Source organism: Ochlerotatus camptorhynchus, unplaced genomic scaffold (assembly GCF_037179485.1).
Source record: "Ochlerotatus camptorhynchus isolate MF236.1 unplaced genomic scaffold, CSIRO-AGI_Acam_v1.1 ptg000374l, whole genome shotgun sequence".
In the NCBI taxonomy this organism is placed as follows: domain Eukaryota; kingdom Metazoa; phylum Arthropoda; class Insecta; order Diptera; family Culicidae; genus Ochlerotatus; species Ochlerotatus camptorhynchus.
In genome coordinates, this window is record NW_027040862.1 from 1,441,993 (window position 1) to 1,466,220 (window position 24,228).

Sequence of the window (24,228 nt, forward strand, 5' to 3'; positions counted from 1 at the left end):
CAATTTCAATAATTTTATCACCAATCGATCAGAAATATGGCTACGCATCGACAATGCTTCCGAATGTTGATTTTCAACAAGAAACTATTGAAAAACTGGTAAATGTCCAGCATTGTCCAAAAGCGTCGAGTTAACTAACAAATCCACCAATTACCTACATGCATATGCTGCTTCCCCAGCACAGTCGTCAGAGAGTAGTAAGTAGACGAAACCAGTCGAATTGGCATTCGCCTCCGATCCTCGGGCGCGTGCGAATAGGGATGATGGAATTGCGTAATATTTTGCACACTCATCGCCATACTCAGAACCACACGCTCCCAACGACCACACCACTGTGTGGTGGTGTTCGGTCGTCGAAATTAGTAGCAGCAGTAGCAGTGCTTTCAGCGTGTGGCGTTGAAAATTGTTCTCCAGTAACAACGAAAGGCTGCCTGCAAGCAGCGAGCTGCAGAGCCCACATAAGCAACCATCAAAGGAGGAAGAAGCTGCACCGCTATGCTATGGATCGGAATCAGTAGCTCTTCGTGAGTCGCTGCGGGTCGATCATCTATGCCAAGCGTGTCACCCTCGCTCCAAACGACATACAGCTCGACAGTCTTATCCGTGTTGAACACCCAGCTCAGAATTACTCAACCATCACTACAAAACGGTCCTTTTCAGGACCACCGTAAATTTGTTAAGAGTATTATTTGGACATTTGTTAAGGTCATCAGTTCCCGCAAGCAGCTAGCTATCAAGGCTCAACCTGGTATCTATAGAAGGTGTGGAATTGTAGGCCCGAATGTATTGGTGAGATTAATCATCGTCCGACCATTTTCCAGGACACGCTGGTAGGAAGTGTTAAAAATCCATATAGAATTTTAGAGAAGTGGGAATAATTCGCTTTGGGTGTATATTCAGTAAATTCAGTATAAGCCAATAAAATCAAATTTGTGAGAAAATTAGCTCTCACGAGTTCAATCTCTCGAAGTACCTCCTTTTTTACATTCTGAATAAACGATACTTTCCGCCCCGCCCCATTCATATAATTCGGAAGGGGTGAATTGAATACACTTTAATACCAAAATGCACAAAACTTAAAAAATCATAAATAACAAAAAAAATTCAAAATACACCTTTTAAAGTCGGGTAGATGAATCGAAAATACTCACGTTGACAGTCCCCTGGATTCTCTTCATGAACTTTCTCTTTGAAATAAATACTACAAATTTGATACGCTTACAAATAAAAAAAACGGAAAGAGTTAAGATAATTGATGATTGATCAATTAAAAGAACTAAATGTTCACATTTGTTCCGTCCGCTAGCGGTCCTACGTCAAGTTTCCGTTCGTGTCCCTAGGTTCAGACCCTTCTACTTTTTTAATTTATAAACCTATATCCAACTCCTACAATGATTCACTTTTGAGAATCAATATTCAACTGCTCCGAACGGAGGATCCCCACGAGAAGTCGGTCGAGTTCTTTCAACCGCTTAACGAAGACAACATTGAAACGGATCTGTATTTACAGACGCTGAGACTGCTGCTGATGTTACCTGCCATCGATCGCTCTTCTATCGCAGTCTAAAAGTTATTGTGTTATGTTCACTGATGTTGCCACTTTCACCACCATCCAGTCGTCGTCGCCGACAGCTTTACCGGGACGATCATGTACCCAATGGAGCAATAGTCATCGGAAGCCACCACCCTACAGCCATAGAGGTAACTCTAAGACTAGAAGGTCCCGAAATAACGTGCTCAACTTTTTGGCTCAGCTCTGGTACTCTCTTCGGTCCCAAGCTAATCGATTCACCCCTCGAAACATAAGAAAAACCAATAACCCCTCATTTTATCTGTCAAACTTTCATAGCGAATCAAAACAAACATTGCGTAGTACTAGAATTTCGACTAGAATGGGGTACGTTAATCGTTTGCTTGGGACCAATAGGCTAGTCAAGTAGTGAGCCAATTTAAAATCGTTAGTTTCGTATTGATTGTTGCTACAGCTACATCAAAATAAACGCCAGCTAAAACTGGCCTAGCCCTCCTAGCCGATTTCGAACTTTTCTAACTATAGTATCTGTAGTTACAACTAGTAGAGGAACCGGGCAAACAGGGCGACGGCGGTCATCATTCGCGAGATTATTGGTTTCTCTAGAAGGATTACATCTGCTTGGAAGTCCTTGGAAGTCATGCCTTTCTACCAAGCTGTTGTCGTATACGGGAGCTGTCAAACGCACATTCCATTGGAGATAAAAAGGGTATTCTGAAGTTCAATCCGAATCAGGCTATTACCATAGAGGTAACTCTAAGACTAGAAGGTCCCGAAATAACGTGCTTAACTTTTTGGCTCAGCTCTGGTACTCTCTTCGGTCCCAAGCTAATCGATTCACTCCTCGAAACATAGGAAAAACCAATAACCCCTCATTTTATCTGTCAAACTTTCATAGCGAATCAAAACAAACATTGCGTAGTACTAGAATTTCGACTAGAATAGGGTACGTTAATCGTTTGCTTGGGACCAACAGGCTACTAAAGTGGTGAGCCAATTTAAAATTGTTAGTTTCGTATTGATTTTTGCTATTACCCTGGTTTTGGTATACTTGGTGGCCCGAATGTGTCTCGCGTGGAATGATGTACTGCTTCAGGCATTAGAATGTACGCTGACTGTGTTTCGGGAAATCTAACTCGATATTTGGTGTGACTATGCACAAATTAACGGTTGAGGTTTCTGTCGTGACCGGAACGAGGTCTCCAGCCTCGGCCATGGCTACACGAATTAATTGTGCATCTCCCACGGGTGCGGCTTCTTTCAATCCTGCTGCTATTGTTGCTGCTGTTCCTTCTTAACGTCTGTCTCCTCCAAAATTCGTTACAAGAATGCCGTCAATGAGTTTTTTTAGTTTAGTTTAAATGATCTTTATTTTAGTTTAACTTGGACGATTACCATATAAATTTTTACTAAGTGATTTAATGATTTCTTCATCTTTAGGTATGGGCAAAATTCAAAATTTGTTTTACAGAATTAGTCCTAGACTTAGTACACGGTCGACCACCTTGGTGGGATTGGTTTGTTTTGTTTTTAGAATTTGAAGAGAAACTACTTAATACTACTATTGACAGCTTAAAACTAACCTACTCTACTATATACACTTAACCTACTATGTACAAATTGCTTATTAAAGCATGTTCAGAAAGATTGCATTTTTGAATAAATTTGGTTGTCATATCATCAATTTTGGAATCTACTTTGGGAATTTCTGCCTCTTGATGGAGGTCTGCTATTCTTGTGTCGAATGGACGATCTAGGATCATCCTCAACACTCTATTCTGTGCAACCTGGATTTTGTTCCTGTGGGTCTGAGCGCACGATTCCCACACCGGGGCGGCATAGAAGATCGCGGGGGCTATGATCTGTTTGTAAACAGCCAGTTTGTTTTGCCTTGAGAGGCGGGATCTGCGGCAAATGAGCGGATACAAACACCTAACCAAGGCGGAGCACTTAACTAGGGTTTTCTCTATGTGCGAGCGGAACAGGAGCTTCTCATCGAACAACATCCCGAGATAAGTAACATCAGTGGACCACTCGACCCTTGTACCATCCATTATTACGGTACAGGAGGGAGACGGTTTAAGTTTTAATGATTGTCTGTGAAGGAACATGATCGCTTGGGTTTTCGAGGCGTTGATTTTGATTTTCCACGTGGTGGCATAATCAGTAAAGGTGTCAAGGCATCGTTGGAGCTTGTTCGTAATTTCACGAGGCATCCTACCCTTGACAGCTATCGCGGTGTCATCTGCAAACAGAAAGAACACGCAACCGTCTCCTAGAGGAGGGATGTCCGACGTGTAGATGCTGTAAAGCAGTGGTCCCAGCAGACTCCCTTGCGGAACACCTGCTGGGATCGGAAATTGTCCCGAAAGGGAACTATTCAACGACACCCTGAACGACCTTTGCTGGAGATAGTTACGGGTGATTTTCACAAGGTATGGTGGAAAGTTAGAGTTACAAAGCTTGTATATAAGTCCGTCGTGCCAGACATTGTCAAACGCCTTTTCGACGTCTAACAAGGCCATGGCTGTGGACTTGGATACAGCTTTGTTACTTCGGATGTTATTCATCACCCGCACTAGCTGATGATTGGTGGAATGCCCCTTGCGGAACCCGAACTGTTCCGGAAGAAGAATGTCATGTTCCTCCACAAACTTGTTTAGTCGGCTGAGGATCAATTTTTTGAACAGCTTGCTCAGCGCTGAGAGCAGGCTAATCGGTCTGTAGCTTGACGGTAGTGAAGGGTCTTTCCCAGGTTTGCGGATCGGGATGATTTTTGCCACCTTCCAGATGCTTGGAAAGTAGTGCAGCTCCAAGCATCTGTTGAAGGTGGCAGCTAGCAGCGAGTGCACCCTCGGGCTGAGATTTTTCAACGCTAGGTTGAATATTCCGTCAAACCCGGGAGCCTTCATGTTCTTACTGTATTTCAGCGCTGAGCAAATTTGTTCCTCTGTAATCCGTTCTTCTGGAGGGACGGCACAAGGGGAGGCATCTAACGTCAGGACGCACTGCGCAACCTGGTTCTCGAGTGGACTTGGGATTTTAGAGCCAAGCAAATGCGACTGGGCAATGTGCTCCCCAATCGCATAGGCCTTCTCTTCGTTGGTGATAAGCCGTTCGTCATTGACTCTAAGTGGTGGAATGGGCTTGGGGTGAGACTTCAGCACCTTGGCAACCTTCCAGAATGGTCTGGAACGGTCGTCCAGGTTCTGAACGAGCCGCCCGAAACTCTCGTTCCGGATTGAGACCATTCTGGAAGCGATCTGCCGATTCAGATCGACCATTTCGTATTTACGCTGCAGATCCCCAGTCCGCTGAAACTGGCGTCTACGAACATTTCTGAGCCGAATCAAGAGTTTGGTGTGGGAATCAATTGCTTGAAACTTACCCCTCACAGGAACTCGTCGAACGCACTCTTCTTCAGCCACGGATATGGCTTGATGGAGACCCTCCAGGGCCCGGTCGATGTCATCCACTGTGTCGAGCGGTGGGTTGTCGTCGATGTGGCGGTCGACCACGCGTCGAAACTGAACCCAGTTGACTCGATGGTAGTCCTTCCGCTGGCACGGTGCAGGGGCCACGTTGTAGCCCAGCTCGGTCAGCACCGGTTGGTGGTCCGAACTCAGGTCGTTGACGGCAACCGGCTTGGCTAATCTGGTGTTTGCCAAGAACAGGTCCAGCGTCGATGGGTTGCCCGTCGGTGATGTGAAGGTTGGTTCGTCCGGAAACCAGACGGAATAGAGACCATGCTGGGAATGGTCGAATAGCAGGCGGCCGTTCTGGTTCTGCTGGTAGTTCCGCCAGGCCTCGTGCCGGGCGTTCAGGTCCCCTCCGATTACAAAGCGGGCATTGGTGTGGGTTATGATGGCAAGGTCGTTCTTGAACTGCTGTGCTGTACCATTGCTAACGGTACATTGCCGGGGGCAGTAGGCGGCGATGAACCGGACGTTTCCGGTCGATGTTTCCACCTCTATGCCAACGGCCTCGATGATGGAAGTGCGGTAGTGGGGTAGGGTGCAGTACTTGATGCCTTTCTTGATGATGACCGCGACACCGCCCCCCCTGGAGCTGGTGCGATCAAGCCGGACAATGCTGTGGTCGGGCAGCCAGAAGCTGTCACCGGTCTTGAGGTGAGTCTCGGTGAGAAGGCCCACGTCGATGTCGTGCTTGCGGAGGAAGTCTGCAAGCTCAATGTTTTTCGCCCCTACGGAGCGAGCGTTCCAGTTGGCGATCTTTATGGGTTCACGGTCCATAATTAGCGACGAAGGAGATGATAGCTTGGAGCTGTTGTGTTCTTGTTGCGCAGGTGCGCTTGATGATGATGGCCTGGGCCAACAGTGTGACGATCTCATCCGTTGACAGCGGAGAATCGTCTGTAGCTTCACCGGTTGTACCGGCCAATCCCGGAGCAGGGGGATCCGTCGATGGGCCGGAGGCTTGACTGGGTACTGCAGCGGCAGCCGACTGGGCAGCAGCCAACTGTTGGTTGAGCGGGAGCGGCGCCAACACTGGAATTGGCCGTGGTTGGACCGGTGATAACGGAGGAAAGTTCTGCGCGTTGTTTTCCGGGACCTTCTTGCGACCGGGCTGGTTGTTGGACGAGGCCTTCTTCCGGATCTCGGCGTATTCGGCCCGCTTCGGACAGGCCTTACTCGTGGCCTTGTGGGCAGCATGTGGGAGCGGCTTCCTCGATGCTGTCGCAGTCGTCGATCTTGTGGTTTTTGCCGCATTTGATGCAGCGGCTGGCCATGCGGCAGTTCCTGGTGCCGTGCCCGAACAATAGGCAGTTCGAGCACTGAGTGACGCCACGGTGGGTTGGCTTATACCGCTCCCACTTCACTACGATGTGGAACAGTGTGCGTGTCGTATGGAGATCCTTCACGGTTGTGGAGTTCTTCTGCAGATGGACCAAGTAGAGCTGGTCACGATACTTGATGGCCTTGCTGCGGGTCATCTTGTGGATTTCGACCGGCTTGAGGCCGTTCGCCTTAATCTCGTCCATTAAGGTGGTGGTGTCCATGTCGTGGAGCCCGCGCAGCACCACTTTCAGCGGCTTGGTGGCCTCGACGTCGTGGGAGAAGTACTCCAGCTTCATCCTGTCCAAGAGGGCCTGGACTGCGTTGTAGTGATTTTCGGCCGAGACCATCAGTTTGTAGCCTTCCGTGCACCGTTGAATGGTGCAGCGAAGGCCCTGCTTAATGTAGAAATCCAGCTGCTCCCATAGCCCGGGAGGGAAGCCCTTCACATAGAAGGGTGGCAACTTAACTTTTTTAGGCACCGTCTCAGGATCCGACTGCGGCTGGGCTCCGTTCTGCAGGGCGGAGAACGGATTGTTGCTCAGCAGCTTTTTTGCTGCCGATGCGGTGGCGCTGATGTCTTCAGGTCTGGGTCGTTTAGTTCCGGGAGGCCCCGGCTGCGGGTCCGCAACGCCTGTCGGGACGGGCAATGGGGTTTTCTTCTGCTTCTTCTGAGCTGGCTCGGTGGTCGCGCCGTCTCCTGGGAGAGTCTGTTTTCCCGGTAAGCCGGCACTCGCGTTACCGCGCGATTTCTTACCCATGGCTGGGTCAGCGAGAGCGTCACTATACAACGCGGAGCTAATTCGACTTGCGAGCGAACGAACGAAACTAGAGAGAATTCAAATCGACTGAACTGCTCAACAGTCTGGCAGCGAATGCCGTCAATGAGCTTAGGTATTTCATATTTATACCTGCAAGCTTATCAAAATTCTCGAACCAATGATATTCAGTTTACATACGGTCTATCACGCTCACTCGATTCTACTCATTCTTTATTCCACACTAACTTTATCTACTACATTCTTCCCCTCTCCTACTCTCCTTAATTAAGGAATGGGGACATTATATCTACCCATTCGGGGAATTTCATCTACCCTCTCGGGGGAATTTCATCCATCAGGTCATGGCAATTCTAACTATTTAAAAATTTCCTCAGTCCATCCATCAGGTCATGGCAATTCTAACTTTTTCAATTTTTCTTCAGTCCATCGATCAGGTCATGGCAATTCTAATTATTTAAAAATTTCCTCAGTCCATCCATCAGGTCATGGTAATTCTAACTATTTCAACATTTCTTCATTCCATCCATCAGGTAATGGAAATTCTTATCTACCAACCATTAGGTCATGGCAATTATTATTTACCATCCATCAGGTAATTCTAACAATTTTGTTTGCATACTCTACCATCCATCAGGTCATGGCAATCCATTTAAAATTTCTTCAGTCATCATGACAATTCTTATTTACCATTCATCAGGTCATGGTAATTCCATAGAGGTAACTCTAAGACCACTGGGTCCCGAAGAAAATCATTATTATTTTTGGCTCACTCAGTACCAGAACAACGGTCCCAAGCAGTCCCAAGCTATTTCACTCACCCCTGCATGTTCTGCATGAATCCACACACCCCTGATGTTATCTGTCAAACTTTCATAGCGAATCAAAACAAACATAGTGTAGTAATAGAATTTCAACTAGAATAGGGTACGTTAATCGTTTGCTTGGGACCAATAGGCTACTAAAGTGGTGAGCCAATTTAAAATCGTTAGTTTCGTATTGATTGTTGGTAATTCTATCTACCATCCATCAGGTCATGGCAATTCTAACTTTACTATCCACCAGGTCATGGTAATTCCATCTAACATCCATCAGGTTATGGTAATTCTATGTTCCATCCATTAAGTCATGGTAATTCTATCTAAAATCCATCAGGTCATGGTAATTCCATAGAGGTAACTCTATGACTAGAAGGTCCCGAAGTAACGTGCTCAACTTTTTGGCTCAGCTCTGGTACTATCTTTGGTCCCACGCTAATCGATTCACCCCTCGAAGCATAGAGCTTTTTGACGTTTAATCGGCGCACACTACTGCACCATTTAAATCGAACGAGTGCGAGCAAGAGGGAAACAGATTAGTGGGAAAACAAACCGTTCATTCATTCATGTGTGCTGGATAGAGAAAGACTATTAAACGTCAAAAAGGTCTATAGGAAAATCCACTAGCCCCTCATTTTATCTGTCAAACTTTCATAGCGAATCAAAACAAACATTGTGTAGTACTAGAATTTCGACTAGAATGGGGTACGTTAATCGTTTGCTTGGGACCAATAGGCTAGTCAAGTAGTGAGCCAATTTAAAATCGTTAGTTGCGTATTGATTGTTGGTAATTCTGTCTACCATCCATCAGGTAATTCTAACAATTTTGTTTGCATACTCTACCATCCATCAGGTCATGGAAATCATATTAAAAAATTTCTTCATTCATCATGGCAATTCTTATTTACCATCCATCAGGTTATGGTAATTCTATCTACCATCCATCAGGTCATGGCAATTATTTTTCAAAAAAAATTCTTCAATTCTTCAGTCATTCCACTATACTTACTCTATCGTACCAACTGCGCCATTGTCGTGACCGGACCGAGGTTTCCAGTCTCGGCCACGGCTACACGAATTAATGGTGCATCTCCCATGGCTGCGGCTGCTTCCAATCCTGCTGCTATTGTTGCTGCTGTTCCTTCTTAACATCTGTCTTCTCCAACGAGCTTAGGTACCTCATATTTATACCTGTGATCTTATCAAAATTCTCGAACCAATGATATTCAGTTTACATACGACAGACGCTTCACGCTCACTCGATTCTACTCATTCCACACTAACTTCATCAACTACAGTTTCCAAAAGTTGTATTGTGATAACAACAGTTAAATTTTGACACATACGCACTGCACATGCGCAGATATACTGCAGTGTTGCCAGTTACATTAAAAATCATATAAAACCTAAGCATGGGTGCCAAACTGTGCCAATGAATGAGCCCAGGTGTGCCCAAATCTGTTTTTGGCACACTGTGCGGAGTGACCAACCCCTTGTTTGACCCTCAAAATCATCCCCACCAAGATGAAAACAAAACTTCATTTTGACAACACCACAAGCAGCGGTGCCAGTGGTTTAGTGATAAGGGTGATTGTCTCTCATCCCGTCGTTGGGATTTTCTGAGGCATAAAATCTCTGATCACGCCTTCCTTCGGAAGGGAAGTAAAGCCGTTGGTCCCCGGTCGATGAGTTGAAAGGTCGGTAGGTAGGGTTCAGGTGTAGGAGTAGCATTGGTACTCAGTACGGGAAACAATATGACTTCGATACTCAGCGGTTCCTTTGATTAAGAGTATGTTGCGATGTCATAACATTCAAATTGATGTAGGTAGTTGGTTTATTTCTTATAAGGTTGTCTTTATTTTCAGCTAAGTTGAGGCTGTGTTCCACTTGGTAAATTTTCACTTTATTTTGATAGATGGAAAATTTTCAAGTAAACCTACTATTGTACCAGACGTATTTTTGACCGACCAGGAATCAATTTTGAAAGGACTGAATCTTGTCTCTAGGAGTGCGGCTTGTTGTGGGCTCTAGTGTGTCACCTATAGTCATATGATGGCGATAATAGACCCCGGAGCTCGCCTATGCAAACTAACAACTCTACCGGGTTGGGGAAATTCTCCAATTAGCAATAGATGGGTGTTTTTGCTTCCTAAATATGATGGGCTCTTCCCAAGCAACGTTGAGCGTTTAAGGTAAATCGTTGTGGAAACCTTTTGTTTTCTTGATTTGTTTTCCGTCGATCTTGTTTTCCGTACTGAGTATCAATGCCCACACCAGCCCTACACCTAGACCCTACCTATCGACCCATCAACTCATGAACCGGGGACCAACGGCTTTACTTCCCTTCCGAAGGATGCCGTGATCAGAGCTTGTATGTCTCAGAAAATCCCAGCGACGTCACCTGGAATTGAACCCAGGCCCTTTGGAGTGAGAGGCAGTCATTACTACGCTGAATTGTGGAAACCTTATTTCTGATTTATCTCATTAATACCAAGATATTTCAAGAGCACAAATCGCTCTCACAAAAAATACTGCAATGAAACTGGAACTCCACGTTTGCTGCAGTGCAGCAAACAGGGAGTTGTTATTTCATAAGGTGTCTTTACACCATATATACTTGGCACTATCAATTTACAGTAATATACGTTAAGTAAAGTGTAAAATTATGTCGATAGATAGTGGCATTTCCTACTTTACCGGGAACTCGGGTTGATCCCGGCTCTCTATCTCGGTACGCAATTCTCCGACCAATGAGACCAACCACCAATCGATTCAGCAAAATTTTTCCTTTGAGAATATGTATAACATGTTGACTGAAACGATTTGGTAGCCGAGATATTCAATTTAGTCGCGGTTTTGTAAATTTTTGCCCAGTGTGCAGTGATTTGTGCATTTGAAAACTTGAAATGATTGGGCATATCAGTCATCATGACGGCCATTACTGGACTCTTAAAAGAATTACCTTAAAGCATTCTACAAGTCTAAATCATGATCTACAAAACCCTCAGAAAACCAGAAATGTTACTTGGGTTTTCGATTGATTGGTTGTACGACAATGGTATGCCTTCTAAGACTTGATATTTGGAAGTGCTTTTGGTCCATACTCGAAGGATCTTGGAGATACTTCGTCACTTAAACCGATTACATCCTAAAAATGATTCAGCAGTCTAGTTTCAACTAACGTCAATGGCAGATTTAGTAACCATTGTTTAAGTGATTGCACCGCTGTAACAATCTTTATAAAATATATACCACGTTTTAATTGAGCGCCACACCTTTTCTTCCGAAGTCAACAGGCCAATTTTACGATCGAAAGCCGTTGACCGCATAATGTGACACAAAAAAACAAAAACAAATGGATTAAAACAGTAGAAATCGTGCGCGCCCAACAGCCGGTAAACTATATCACTGAAAATGCTAACTTAATTTACATAATATCGCCGCTACCGATCATACCGGTATCGCACACCATACCCTTCCCAAGCGTGCACTGCTTCTTGATCGGGTTGACAATGTCGGGTTAAAGTTTTTTTTTTGTGTGTGTCTGAAACTATTATAAAACAGTTACGGGTTTTCACGTCCTCAAAATAATCGGTTAAAAATAAACTGCCTCACTGCTTCTTCGCCTACTTGGATCAAGACGACAACGACGACGACACGAAGCCGTTATTTGCATACAAAAGCATGAAAAAATGCGACACGGCCTGCTATGATGCGGTACGATTTTTTCGCACTCCCCACCTCACCTTAAGCCGAAGGAAGGTAAATAATTTGAGGAATTTGATAGTGCCGCGCGATTCTTCTACGCGCGCTCGCGAGGTGGGTGTGGCTCACTCTACTTTGGATCAGGTCAGGTTGTTTATTTTCCTCAATGCAAACAATGCTAATGGAAAGTAATGGAAGTCAAACACATAGTGTCGGAACACAAGGGCAGTTTACCTTCGCACTTGGAAGCAAAGTGCCGCCGTTGATGTACCGCTGTAACTAAACTGTAGCTTACTTCTTCCATTTCTTTGCAGATCTCAATAAATCATGAGTAACAATGGACCGGGGGTCACGAACCCCATGCTGTACGATCCCCCGGAGGGTCAGGCCTCCAACAGTAAATTGATGCAGTTTGTAGCCGGCGTTGGAGGTAATTGAACTTCAAAATCGTAATTTGTTCCAGAGAAACTCTAAAAATTTCCCCATTATTTTTTAGTATCAATCGCCGCCATCAGTGCAGGAACCGCCCTTGGTTGGACTTCACCAGTTTTGCCACAACTGGCCCTTCCAGAAACTTCGCAGAATGTATCCGTTACTCCGAGTCTTAACAGTAGCAACAGCAACGTCACCGATTCCGGCTTCTATCTCACAGCGGAGCAAGGTACGCGGCAGTATGAATGTTATCTCATTTCGAGTAAAATGGGTGCCTTAAGTCTTTGATTGCCTTTGCTGGCTATCTAGAAGCATGCTGGTTTATTACTTATATTGGATCTCGTATTTCCTGATTGATGGCTGACTTGTAATCAGTCGATCACTCTTTGGACATGTGATCCGAAAAAGACGGCAATTTTTGGCTACCGGCTGGTATCGTGTGATTTGCAGAATAATCGATTTACGATGGTGTGAATAGCTTTGATATTTACAATAAGCACCGTCATACACGAAGCATGACCAGTAATTTTCAAGGGCAATCTCAATTTCTCTTCACAGCGGCACGTGTTGAATTGATTGCTGGGATGTGTCAGCAGCGTCACGCACTGGTTGGAAGTGTTAATTGAATTTATTAACCTTCCCAAAACCTATCCCACATGTTGTCGATGGATCCAGTTTCAGCTGGTTTGGGCTAAACAATTTAACGGATGCCTCTTCATGGTAGGAAGAGGCAGATGACCTCTGTCCGACCGGGACTGAGGTTTAATTAGTTTCAATTAATCTTTCGCTTAGCGCGCTTGTTGGTGGCATTCCGGTTAATAAAAGTCATAAATAATGCTGCCGTTAGTCACCCTGGTGCTGAATATGAATGTTCATTTCATCAGTCTGAGGCTGCAGCTTCCAGTTTAAAGCCTCTCTATCTATTGGCGTGACAAGCGCGGGATGCATTCTAATTAGCGTTCATCGTCACGGAGAGGCTGCTGCAGCTGAAAGGGTGCCGGTTGGTTGGTCAATTAATGGATTCTTAATAGTTTCCTGCGAGAACGACAACTTGCTGTGTTCTATTGATTCTAATTAGGCTTGTCGATAAGACCACACAAACGGTACCAAAATACTTACTCTATATGGTACCGCTGTAAATAAAACGCTCCTTTCTTTTTTAACTCCTCACTTATCCATCCAAAGTCGTGTTTAAGCAATAATTACCACAAATTATTAGGTGTTTCCGAACCAAATCGTCCGCCGGCATCGATTACGGCCACTGTCAATTGGATTGCGACCAAAAATCGAACCGCTAATAACTGACACGCGAAATCGACAACGAGCGCCATGCCCAACTCGATCCAAGCACCAACCCGCGATGCTTTGCATAAATATTTGCGTGCTATAAATTTCATCGCCTATTAACTTGTTGTGAAAAGGAGGAAATAGGGTGGTTGCTACTGTCGGTCGTCAAAAATAGAGAAGATTTTGAAAATTACCTACTGAATTCGACTCACTCATACTTACACCATCCATTAGCACTCCGAAATTGATGCCTCCGGTAAAATGTGTAACGGAAAATTGGCAATGTTTTGAAAAGTCATTCCGCAGCAATTTATCAATAGATTTTAAAATCTATTGCTGCTGAAAAAAATATTTAAAGTCTGTGGCTTCAAATGGCACCAATAGATTTGAAATTCGTCAATAAATGACGGATCTATGATTGCCGTTACACATTTTACCGGAGGCATCGTGTTCGGAGTGCTAAAAGATTAAAACTGATCAAAATGGGACGACGTAGCGCGCCACCCTACGGAAGAAGATATTAATACACAGAGCCAATATTTGCATTTTTGATCGTTTTTCTCCACATCAATTACAATTTGCTAACTGCAGCAACGAAACGGGAACGGCGATTGAGGGAGGTGTGGCCTTGAGTAAATCTACTCTATAAAGTAGTTTTGTATTACTTGGCGCTCAAGTGCATGGCAGTTTGCCGAGCCAGCTGAGCTCGGCTGATGGACATAATTTACATACTGATGTCCGTCGTCCGTGGCCAGAGCCAGAGCCAAAGTGCGTCAAGTGTGCTCGCACTCGAATGGAATCAAGTTTCAAATTGCAATTTTGCAAATGCATTTATCATAAAGAAGTCGTTGCAAGCCGCGCAGTAATAGGATACGAAGGTCAATAGTGCATTGTGTGTTGCGGGATGACGTTGGTTGAATAGCTTTAGGGTTTAAATTTCTAACTATCCTGGAGTTGGAGCTATGCGATCAAGCATCATTCTATACTCCAATATTGGGACAAACGTTAAGACTTGAAGCAAGTTATGTTTTTGAATTTGAGACAGATTGCTGTAATCATGGGTTCCGTGAAATCTCAAAGTTCAGATCGCAGCTTACGGTAGTATCAACAATCAATACGAAACTATCGATTTGAAATTGGCTCACTACTTGACTAGCCTATTGGTCCCAATCAAACGATTAACGTACCCCATTCTTGTCGAAATTCTAGTACTACACTATGTTTGTTTTGATTCGCTATGAAAGTTTGACAGATAAAATGAGGGGTTATTGGTTTTTCCTATGTTTCGAGGGGTGAATCGATTAGCTTGGGACCGAAGAGAGTACCAGAGCTGTGCCAAAAAGTTGAGCACGTTATTTCGGGACCTTCTAGTCTTTGAGTTACCTCTATGGTAGTATCCCTTTTGTTCTGCCAAGCTTTGTATTACTTGAAGACAGACTTACGAAGGTGAAACTGACTAGTTCAAATTAGCCTCCACACACAGAACGCTGAGCAATTTTGTTTTAAAATGTTGAATCAAGCGTCTGGGGCACCTCGATTCACTTCGGAAGCCAAACCGACTCGTTCAAATGAACCTCACTAGTCAGGACGCTTTGGGAACCTACTTTAGGTCTTCTGGAGGAAAATATACAATTTATGAAGAAGCACACAAGACTTCCGGGTACAGTGATTTTTAGAGAATTTTCATAGGGCCCTTGATGGGAAGAATTCAGGATTTTTGGGGAAGATCTCAAAACTTTTAGTGGAAGGCTATACGGCTTCCCGGGAAGGTGCAGACACGAAAAACAAATTTCTTTTACATCCAATGTAAGGTTGGATTTATTACATCCTTTGCATATATTTCATACAACAAATTTAATGGCAGTTCTTGCAATGGACTGCAGCGTACAAGAAAATTTTCTTCAGAAAGCATATTTTTGTATAAAACCTTCACGAGATGATTTTCCAGGCGCAATATTCGAAAATGAAGCAAACATAAAAATTACAATATTATTCAAGGAATCTTCTGGCGACCGCATTACAGAATCTGATTATTTTGCAAAACATAGCAAATTCTGCATACTTTTCATGCAAATCAGTAATAACATCTTACATTTCCCGGTTGGGTGTAGGAATTCTGGAAGAAGCCCAAAGAGCTTCTGCGAAAAGTTCAAAGAGGTTCTGTCTAAAGTCCTCAGGACTTCTAAGGGAAAGTCCACAGGACTTCTGAGGGAAGTCCATATGACTTATGTGAGAAAGGCATAAGTCTTCTGAGATAAGCTCTCACTACTTCGGAATGAAGTCCGTAGGATTGTGAGAAACGTGCACAGCTACTGGGAGTAGTCCACAGCACTTCTGGTAGATATCCGCAGATCTTCTGCTATAAGTCTTTATAGGCCTTCTGGGTCTACAGGACTTCTGGCATAAACTCATAGAAGATCCTCAGAACCCCTGAGGATGTTCACTGGGTTAAAAAACCGGTTGGAAACTAACGATTTAAAATTGGCTCACTACTTGACTAGCCTATTGGTGCCAAGTACATCTATAAGCGTACCCATTCTAGTCTAAATTCTAGTACTACACTATGTTTGTTTTGATTTGCTATGGAAGTTTGACAGATAAAATGAGGGGTTCGTGGATTTTCCTATGTTTTGAGGGGTGCATCGATTAGCTTGAGACCGAAGATAGTACCAGAGGAGCTGAGCCAAAAAGTTGTGCACGTTGCTTCGGGACCTTCTGGTCTTAGAGTTACCTCTAAGGTAAAACTCTCAAGAGAGCACTTCCACGGCACGATCCGTCGATTTTGTTTTCCGGAGGCAAGGAAGCAGCTCCCACACCTGGACCCTACTTATCGACTCATCAACTCATGGACCGGGGACCAAAAAATTTACTTGCCGTAATCAGCCGGCACCCAATGGTATTAAACCCAGGCCCTTTGGAGTGAGAGGCAGTCACGCTAACCACTACACCACCGGTGCCGCTGAAAAACTTGACCTTCTCCGAATTGCATGAAACTTTGCATAATTGCTTGTAATGGGTAATCATTGACATTTTTGCTAAAATAATTTTGGGTCATGTAAAATTTTCAAAATGGTGCGTTTAAAAATTTCCAAAAAATTGTAGCACGAAAACGGCATTTCTGATCGAAATGACGTCTGAGACAAAAAAAAATCAATTATGCTTAAAAGTTACGAATAGCGGAGTGTGTCCAAATTTTATCGAATACAGTCTTTAACTTCGAATCGGGAAATCCGTTAAGACAGTAGCCAGATAGGCCAGATGAGAACGCTAATTTTAATTATTTTTAACCACTTAGGGGAAAGGCACTTATTTTGGCCAAGTTTTTGACGAATATCTACGTTGTTTGCATGTTTGAAATCTGGAGTGGTGTTAAAATGGTTGATTCAAATCATATTCTTTGGGGTTCTTTGGGTCAACGAAAAACGCAAGCAGTGATGGAAAAGTTCGCAAAAAATCACTATGACTCGCGAACTTTTCCCTTGGAGAACTTCGTGAAATATCGCGAACTTTTCCAACACTGAACGCAAGTAGATTGTGATTTATTCATTTTTTTCTTTTTGAGGAATTACTAAAATAGGAAACATTGGCCAAAACTGGTGCAAATACCCTAGTTATAACTATGTAATTTCCTCGGTAATTTCCTCGCTAGGGGTGCGAAACATCTATTTAAACCCCATATTTAGATGCTTAAAAAATCTTACACCAGCGAATAAATCTACGAAAAATCTTTGTTCAGCTCTTGCATCTAAATCAATCTACTCACATTGTTGACCACCTTTTTGCAAAAATCTTTGAAATCTTCATCAATCTTCTGTCTATCTCACAAGAGCAAAGCGAAAAATTTCCTGCATATTATACCCCGTACAGACTATGGCGTATATCGTGTAATGTAGGCTGCCTTGCAATGAGCACTCATACATCTAGTTTTCACTGGAAGCCTATATTACATGATATAACCAATTGTCTGTACGGGGTATTAAAAATACTCGCCATTCTCGCTTCCTCTGAAGATTCTCCAAAATTCCAACGGAAGCTTCTTCCGGATGATTGTATCGACTCCAAGCTCATTAGTTTCTTCTGACCTGACTCGAAAGATTCTTCCTACTTCTCCCGGCAGTTTAATTAAAGGCTGTACTCGAAAAAAGAGAGACACATGAAAATGGTTGCTAAAAATCGGATTTTCTTCAAACTTTCAGGGAATAAACTACAACATTATAGTTAGGTTTCTACTTTATTGCTTTATTGGATCTCTGCTCCATACGCGAATGCCCTCACCTTGCCCTTGACACCACTAATAAAGTGTTGGGCAATGGGGGGCCGACTTCTTCTGATATTTTTACCCACTGTTTCTTCTCTCGATGAGTCTCTTCGTCGCCCACTGGTCACCATAGCCGGTCGAACTCCAGATGAATCTAAAACCACACTACAGTTCTTACTGGCGACAAATCTCTGATGAGACAACAAAACTCTACCCCCAAGCTCCTCCCTGTGGCGTCCAAAATCTGCTGCTTCCTCCATAATGAACTACTCGCCTCGAAAATCGTCACAAGAATGTCGTTCCATCAACGAGCACAAGATGAGTCGGCTTGTCCTCACACGCATTCTCTTTCCCTCTTGATGCTAATCCTTACTCGATAGTTTCTATCTCACTCTTCCTCTCTCTGTCTTATACCAAAAATGCTATCTTCCGGAAATAGTTTTTCTCTTATCTTAACCGTCTCTACCGTTTCGTTTCATTCCATTCCCATTACACCACCTAAAGTATACCTTGTGTCGAACCTCGACTGTATCCAAGAAATATTTCTTCCTAATAATATTATTTTCATAGGGTTAGGGAAACGTCATCAGATCACTGTGAAATATTTTTTCCTAACAATTGGGTTGGGTCTGAGATCATCTTATTTACTTGTATGCCATAAACATCATTTTCATTTCAAGTCTTTATTGCTCAGTTTCATTTAATTACTTCCTTACTACGTACTCTACACTCCCCTTTTCCTATCCTTCGACAATGTACCCCTCTAACCTCGAGTAAGCCGCGAGTATTCAGCCCAACTCCTACTAGGCATAGAATTAAGTGAATTTTGGTACAAACAAAGAACAATGAATTATCGGCTCCGTAAAGCTAACGCGATTGAGCCTTACAAATAAACGAACTAGACACTGTTTCTTCAAAGCCAGCTCGTTCTCCAACATCTTAGGTGTTTTACGAAGTCTGGCCTTCATGATGGCCCAAAACTTCTCAATCGGGCGAAGTTCCGGCGAGTTCGGTGGGTTGACGTCTCTTGGTACAACAACAACAACATTGTTGTATCTGTACCAGTCTAACACTGGCCACGCGTAGTGGCAGAATGTCAAACAGCGTCTCGCCTCCGTGAGACCGCAGGAAGGGTAGGAGGCGCTTCTGGAGGCTCTCGTCCCGGTAGATTTGACCGTTGATGGTACCCGTCGTGATGTACGGCTTGGCTTGTCATACCGCACAGCGAATTTGTCCACCTTCTTCCTTACCTCCTCAGGAACAGCCAACTGTGATGTTTCAACATAAAACTCCTGCCCCCGATAACTGCTTTGTCTCCGCCACAATGTAAGTCTCGTCGTCCATCACGACGCTCCTCGGTTTCATCAGCTGTGTTTGTTTGTCGTTCCGGTTCGGTGCCTTCCGGACCTTGTAGACGTGGATGCCGGCACGTTTCATCGTATTTTGGACAAACCAGATGGAAACATCCACCTTCTTCGCCGCATCGCGGATCGAAAGATTCGACCGGCGGTTGAACAGACTCAACTAGTCCCTAGCCTTCACCGGGTCAGCTGTCTTCGGTTTTTTTTGCCGCAGCCTGCCCGTCTGAGTCTCTTTGAATGGCTTCACTACCCGGGAAATCGTCGAATGATGGATTCCCAGGTGTTTCCCAAATCATCTGTGGGACGCAGTCGGATTTTCCACGAAGGTTATTTGATTATTATTTGGCGGATCTGATCTTGCTTCGATGCCATCTAGATAACCACTTGACAATGACAGATTGTGATGTAGGATTGGGCGATCTTGCATCGATCTTTGAGAGATCAATCTTTTTCATTTCGATTTTCGATTTTTCGAAAACTCAATCTTTCTATACGATCTTTCCGATGTTCAAGGAAACAAATGAATGTAATTTTTTTTTTCAGTGTGAATGGAAAAATCGATTTGTGTTCATGCCAAAACATTTGGAAAATTTAATGAACATAACCTAAAAATCTGCATCACCATAGTCGCTCCTAATGTTATATAAAATAAGTGACAATAAATACGAGTAGTTCCATGTTATCAAGCTAATATTACATGATATGGGGTTATGATTTACAATTTTTTACAATTGAACTTGACAATCTAAATCATTTGTGGCATTAATTCCATTGCTGATTCTTTGACCACACTTGCTTACCTCTCTCTATTTAAGGAATTCCTAAATAAGTTCTTCTGATAAACAAGCAAATCTCTTGAACAACTTCTTCTCCGCAATTTGAAGCTTATTGCGCGCTCTCAACTTAATGTTCTAGATGCACTTCCACGGTTATTAATTGGGAGTTTTTGATGCCTGTACCATTTTTGCATTAATATAATTGTGTGGTAAGTACAAATCAAGAAATTTCCAACCCAAAAAATTCCTAGATCAGACCAGAAATCGAACTCAGCCACTTCCAGCATGGTCTTGCTTTGTAGCTGCGTCTTTCCCCACTGAGCTACCTAAGGGAGACCCCAAAAAAGATCGATCCTGCAAAGATCGATTATTTGGTGCCGATTTAATCGATGGATCGATTCTAGTGCCGTAAATAAAATCTTACCGTCGAGATCGATCTTTCTCTGAAGATCGTCCAATGCAATTGTGATGAAATTCTGCCAGTGTAAAACATTACACTCTTAGCTAGTTTCAGTATAAATTTCATCAATTTTTACCCACACACTAAAAAGTTACAAACTAATCAAAGTGTCTCACTAAAAACTATATTGCCGTGCTTTAGGATTACATAGAATAATAGCATAGAGGTAACTCTAAAGGCCCACGCACATTAGATCCGGATCGGACGCGTTGCGGCAAAGTGACAGCTAAATCTATTGTCTAACTGTAAAATTTACGTCAACGCAACGCAAACGGATCTAATGTGGGTGGCCCTTAAGACTAGAAGGTCCCGAAGAAACGTGCTCAACCTTTTGGCTCAGCTCTGGTACTCTCTTCGACAGTACAAATTGTTCAGTTCAAAAATAAGAAGCGTATTCTGGAATAAAGCCTCCAGTATGCGGCTTTTGGGTAAAGCATGTGGACGAGAATGTGAGCAGGGTTGGAAAAGTTCACGAGTCATGGTGAGTTTTGGTGAACTATTCCTATACTGAATGTGAGGATCCATCGAGCTCACCGTTCCAAATTTAAATCCGATCTTCGTAGGATGCATGCTATTCTTAATTTCGTACGAATAACAGCATACTGTAGGTGTTCCGCCATCCCCGTCGTATAGTTGTGATCCATTTGTTTGTTATTAATGAAATTGTTGGTGTGGCCTTCTAAATTTATCATCAAAGAAAACCGTCTGACATTTTTCATTCGAAAACAAATCGTCACTAGAGGTAACCAGTTTCATGTATGACAACAAATTATCTAACTAGCTTCATTTTTGAGTAAACAACGCATTCAACCGAGTAGGAAACCTTGGCAACGATTTGCAAAACGTCAACACTCAACAGTGATGTCGTTTTATATTATATTATGTGTGTCCTACTTGTCAAAGTGTGCCTTAACGTGTCAAACATTGTGCCATGCTGTGTTTCGGCACAGTGTGCAGAGTTGATTACCCGTTGGATTTTTAAAAGTTGATTCGCTTGCGTGAGATTTTCCGACCATCTAAATTGATATTTAGATGTGTCGCACCCCCAGCTTCTATCGGAAGCTTCTTCCGAGTTCTCCCAAAAGTATCTTTCAATTTCTCCTGAGTTTGTCCACTATTTCCCCGGGATTTTTCTTCCGACTTTGAATGGATGTTTCTTCCAAAGTCCTTCTAGCTACCCCTGGAAATGTCTGCCAACTTCCCGTTGTCCAATCTCTCTGGGTTGTTTCTACTCGCTTCCCTTGGAATATTCTTCTAATAACTCCTGGGACTTCCTTCCGAATTACCCTAGCAGTCTGTCTGGCTTCCCCTGCAAGTGACTTCCGGCTTTTTCCGGAAGATTCTCCATACTTCCATCGCGTGCTTGTTCTGACATTTCGCGGAAGTTTCCTAACGATGTTTCTTCTGATATGCTCCAAAATAAATCTACCCATTTCCCCTGGATTGCTCTTATACTAATAGAAGACGTTTGTGTTATATTTAAGGCGTCCCCAAACAGCTCTCAAAAGAGCAAAATGACATCCAAATTTGGGTAGAATCCACACAAATCGGTCAAAACTGAATCTACCAAAAAATTGGTAAACAATGTTGGGAGTGACCAGTTGACAAATGAACAAAGTCGATCGGATTCATGTCGATGTTGTCCATTTGTCAATTCTCAACATTGTTTGGGTAGGTTCAGTTTTGAGTGATCTGGGTGGATTCTACCAATATTTGAGTAGTTTTGAAATAGCGTGTATAAAAGATACTGTAATTCTCGAAGTTGCGAAGATGACTTTGGTATGATTTGATCCAAATCACTTGGGTATTGTTATAGAAGTTAAATCTCCTTCGTGTCATATCAATTTAAATCGCCGTTCAAGCTTATTTGAAGTTCAAAACAATATCCACGCTTGTACCTATCTCTTCCAATCACAGTTAAACCCAAAGCTTCTGAATATACTTTTGCGACTTATAAACAGCATTACGGGTACTTTATTTGTACCTTTATCACTTTTTTTTCACTTGCGCGCTTATATCGACTTTGCGCAAATTTAATCAACGACTTCAAGCTAATCCGCTTCAAGTGTCAGAGCGTGATCCCCTGTTAGCTACCGTTTTTAACCACTATCGTACAGAACACAATGTATTATCACACACCTGCTCAAGTGTGTTGGCCTCCCCCGCGCTTATCTAATCACCAATTTCTCACTCACGTTTCGCTTGTTCTGATTGATTTATTCCTCTGACAGGTTCATGGGTCGGCGCGTTCCTCGCGGTGGGTGCCTTCTGCGGTGCCCTCCCTGCCGGCTACCTGGCGGAGAAGATCGGTCGCAAGTACACTACCATGTCGCTGGCCCTGCCCTACCTGGTTAGCTGGGCCCTGATCATCTTTGCCACCGGTACCGAAATGCTGTACGCCGGTCGGTTCGTGATCGGTATTGCAACGGGAGCGTCCTGCGTCGTTGCACCGATGTTCATCTCGGAGATTGCGGAAACGTCCATCCGTGGAGCGTTGGGTGCCTTCTTCCAATTGTTCCTGACGGTGGGAATTCTGTTCGTGTACGCCATTGGCCCGTATGTGTCCTGGACGACGCTCAGCGTTCTGTGTGCCATCTTCCCGGTGCTACTGATTGCGGCAATGCTGGTCATTCCGGAAAGCCCAGCCTATCTGGTGAAGCAGGTGAGTTGCGATTGATTGATCCACTTGATTGCGATTGTTGATGTACTTGTTGCCGTTTCAGGGTCGTCGCAGTGATGCCGCAGCGGCGCTCAAGTGGTTCTGGGGAGCAAACTGCAACACACAGAGTGCCGTCGAAAGTATTCAATCCGATTTGGATGCGGTCAAGGGGGAAGCCAAGGTTTCCGACCTGTTCACCAAGGTCACCAATCGGAACGCTCTGGTCATTGCACTGCTGTTGATGTTCTTCCAACAGTTCTCCGGTATCAATGCGGTCATTTTCTACACGGTTCCGATCTTCAAGTCGGCCGGAAGCACTATGGATCCGGCTATCTGCGGTATCGTCGTCGGTGTTGTCCAGGTGCTGATGACCTTTGTATCGTCTGTGTTGATCGATAAGGCCGGTCGTAGGATTTTGCTGCTGCAGAGCAGCTTCATCATGGGTTCTTGCCTGATCGTGCTGGGAGTGTACTTCAAATTACAGAACGACAAGGCGGATGTGTCCGGCATCGGATGGCTCCCGTTGGCTTCGGTTGTACTGTTCATCGTTAGCTTCTCGCTTGGCTTCGGACCGATTCCATGGATGATGATGGGTGAGCTTTGCGCACCGGATGTGAAAGGACTGGCTTCGGCCTTGACGGTCATGTTCAATTGGTCGCTGGTGTTCCTGGTCACGAAGACCTTCGGCACCATGCAGGAAGTGCTGGGTTCGGATTGGACGTTCTGGTTCTTCGGCTTCTGGATGCTTGTTTGCACGTTGTATGTGTTCATCAAGGTTCCGGAGACGAAGGGAAAAACGAATGCCGAGATCCAGGCGCTGCTCGGAGGAAAGAACTAAATCATGAGACTGGCAACACAAACACTTCGTAAGCATACTACATAGCTATAGCAAATGTATGTGTAAGATTATTCCCTTTCGACGTTTCGACTCGAGAAGGGAGGCGCTTTAATCGTATAATGCATACATGTCTTGAGGGCCGGCCTTTGCGCAATCTATGGAATCTATGGAGCCACAAGCCGTCTAGGTCGCGGCTGGTCTTTGGTTGCTAGTTTTGTAAATATCGTTTTCCGTTCGTTCGTAATAAGTTCAATGTCAATTGAAAGCAATCACCCACCACGCAACGACGGCCATTAGCAGAGGATATTAGTTATCGAGTTTTTTTTTAAAGTGTTTTGATCGGATTTAATTTTATTTTCGTCTGATATTACGTAGTTATGTGCTTATTTTAAACTGTTTTTTATCTTAACCTATGAAACCTAAGTTATTACTTATTAAGCATCAAATTTTTCGAAAATTTACATTTTTAAAAAAAGGTCAGTAGTAAATTAATTTCACGTAAATAAACTTATAAACAAAAGTTACAAA

The 24,228-nt window shown here is 43.8% G+C and overlaps 1 protein-coding gene across 2 annotated transcripts in view; it reads left to right on the forward strand.

Moving 5' to 3' along the window:
• The window catches only part of LOC135710279 (facilitated trehalose transporter Tret1), a 55,890-nt gene extending 32,178 nt beyond the window's left edge, over positions 1–23,712 (forward strand). For both annotated transcript variants that reach the window (XM_065232805.1, XM_065232804.1), the window contains exons 2-5: positions 11,944–12,059; positions 12,126–12,290; positions 22,435–22,865; positions 22,927–23,712. In XM_065232805.1, coding sequence (XP_065088877.1) covers positions 11,957–12,059; positions 12,126–12,290; positions 22,435–22,865; positions 22,927–23,700 — 1,473 coding nt within the window. In that variant the 5' untranslated portion in view covers positions 11,944–11,956 and the 3' untranslated portion in view covers positions 23,701–23,712. The remainder of the gene's footprint in view (positions 1–11,943; positions 12,060–12,125; positions 12,291–22,434; positions 22,866–22,926) is intronic.
• Positions 23,713–24,228: the final 516 nt, after the last annotated feature.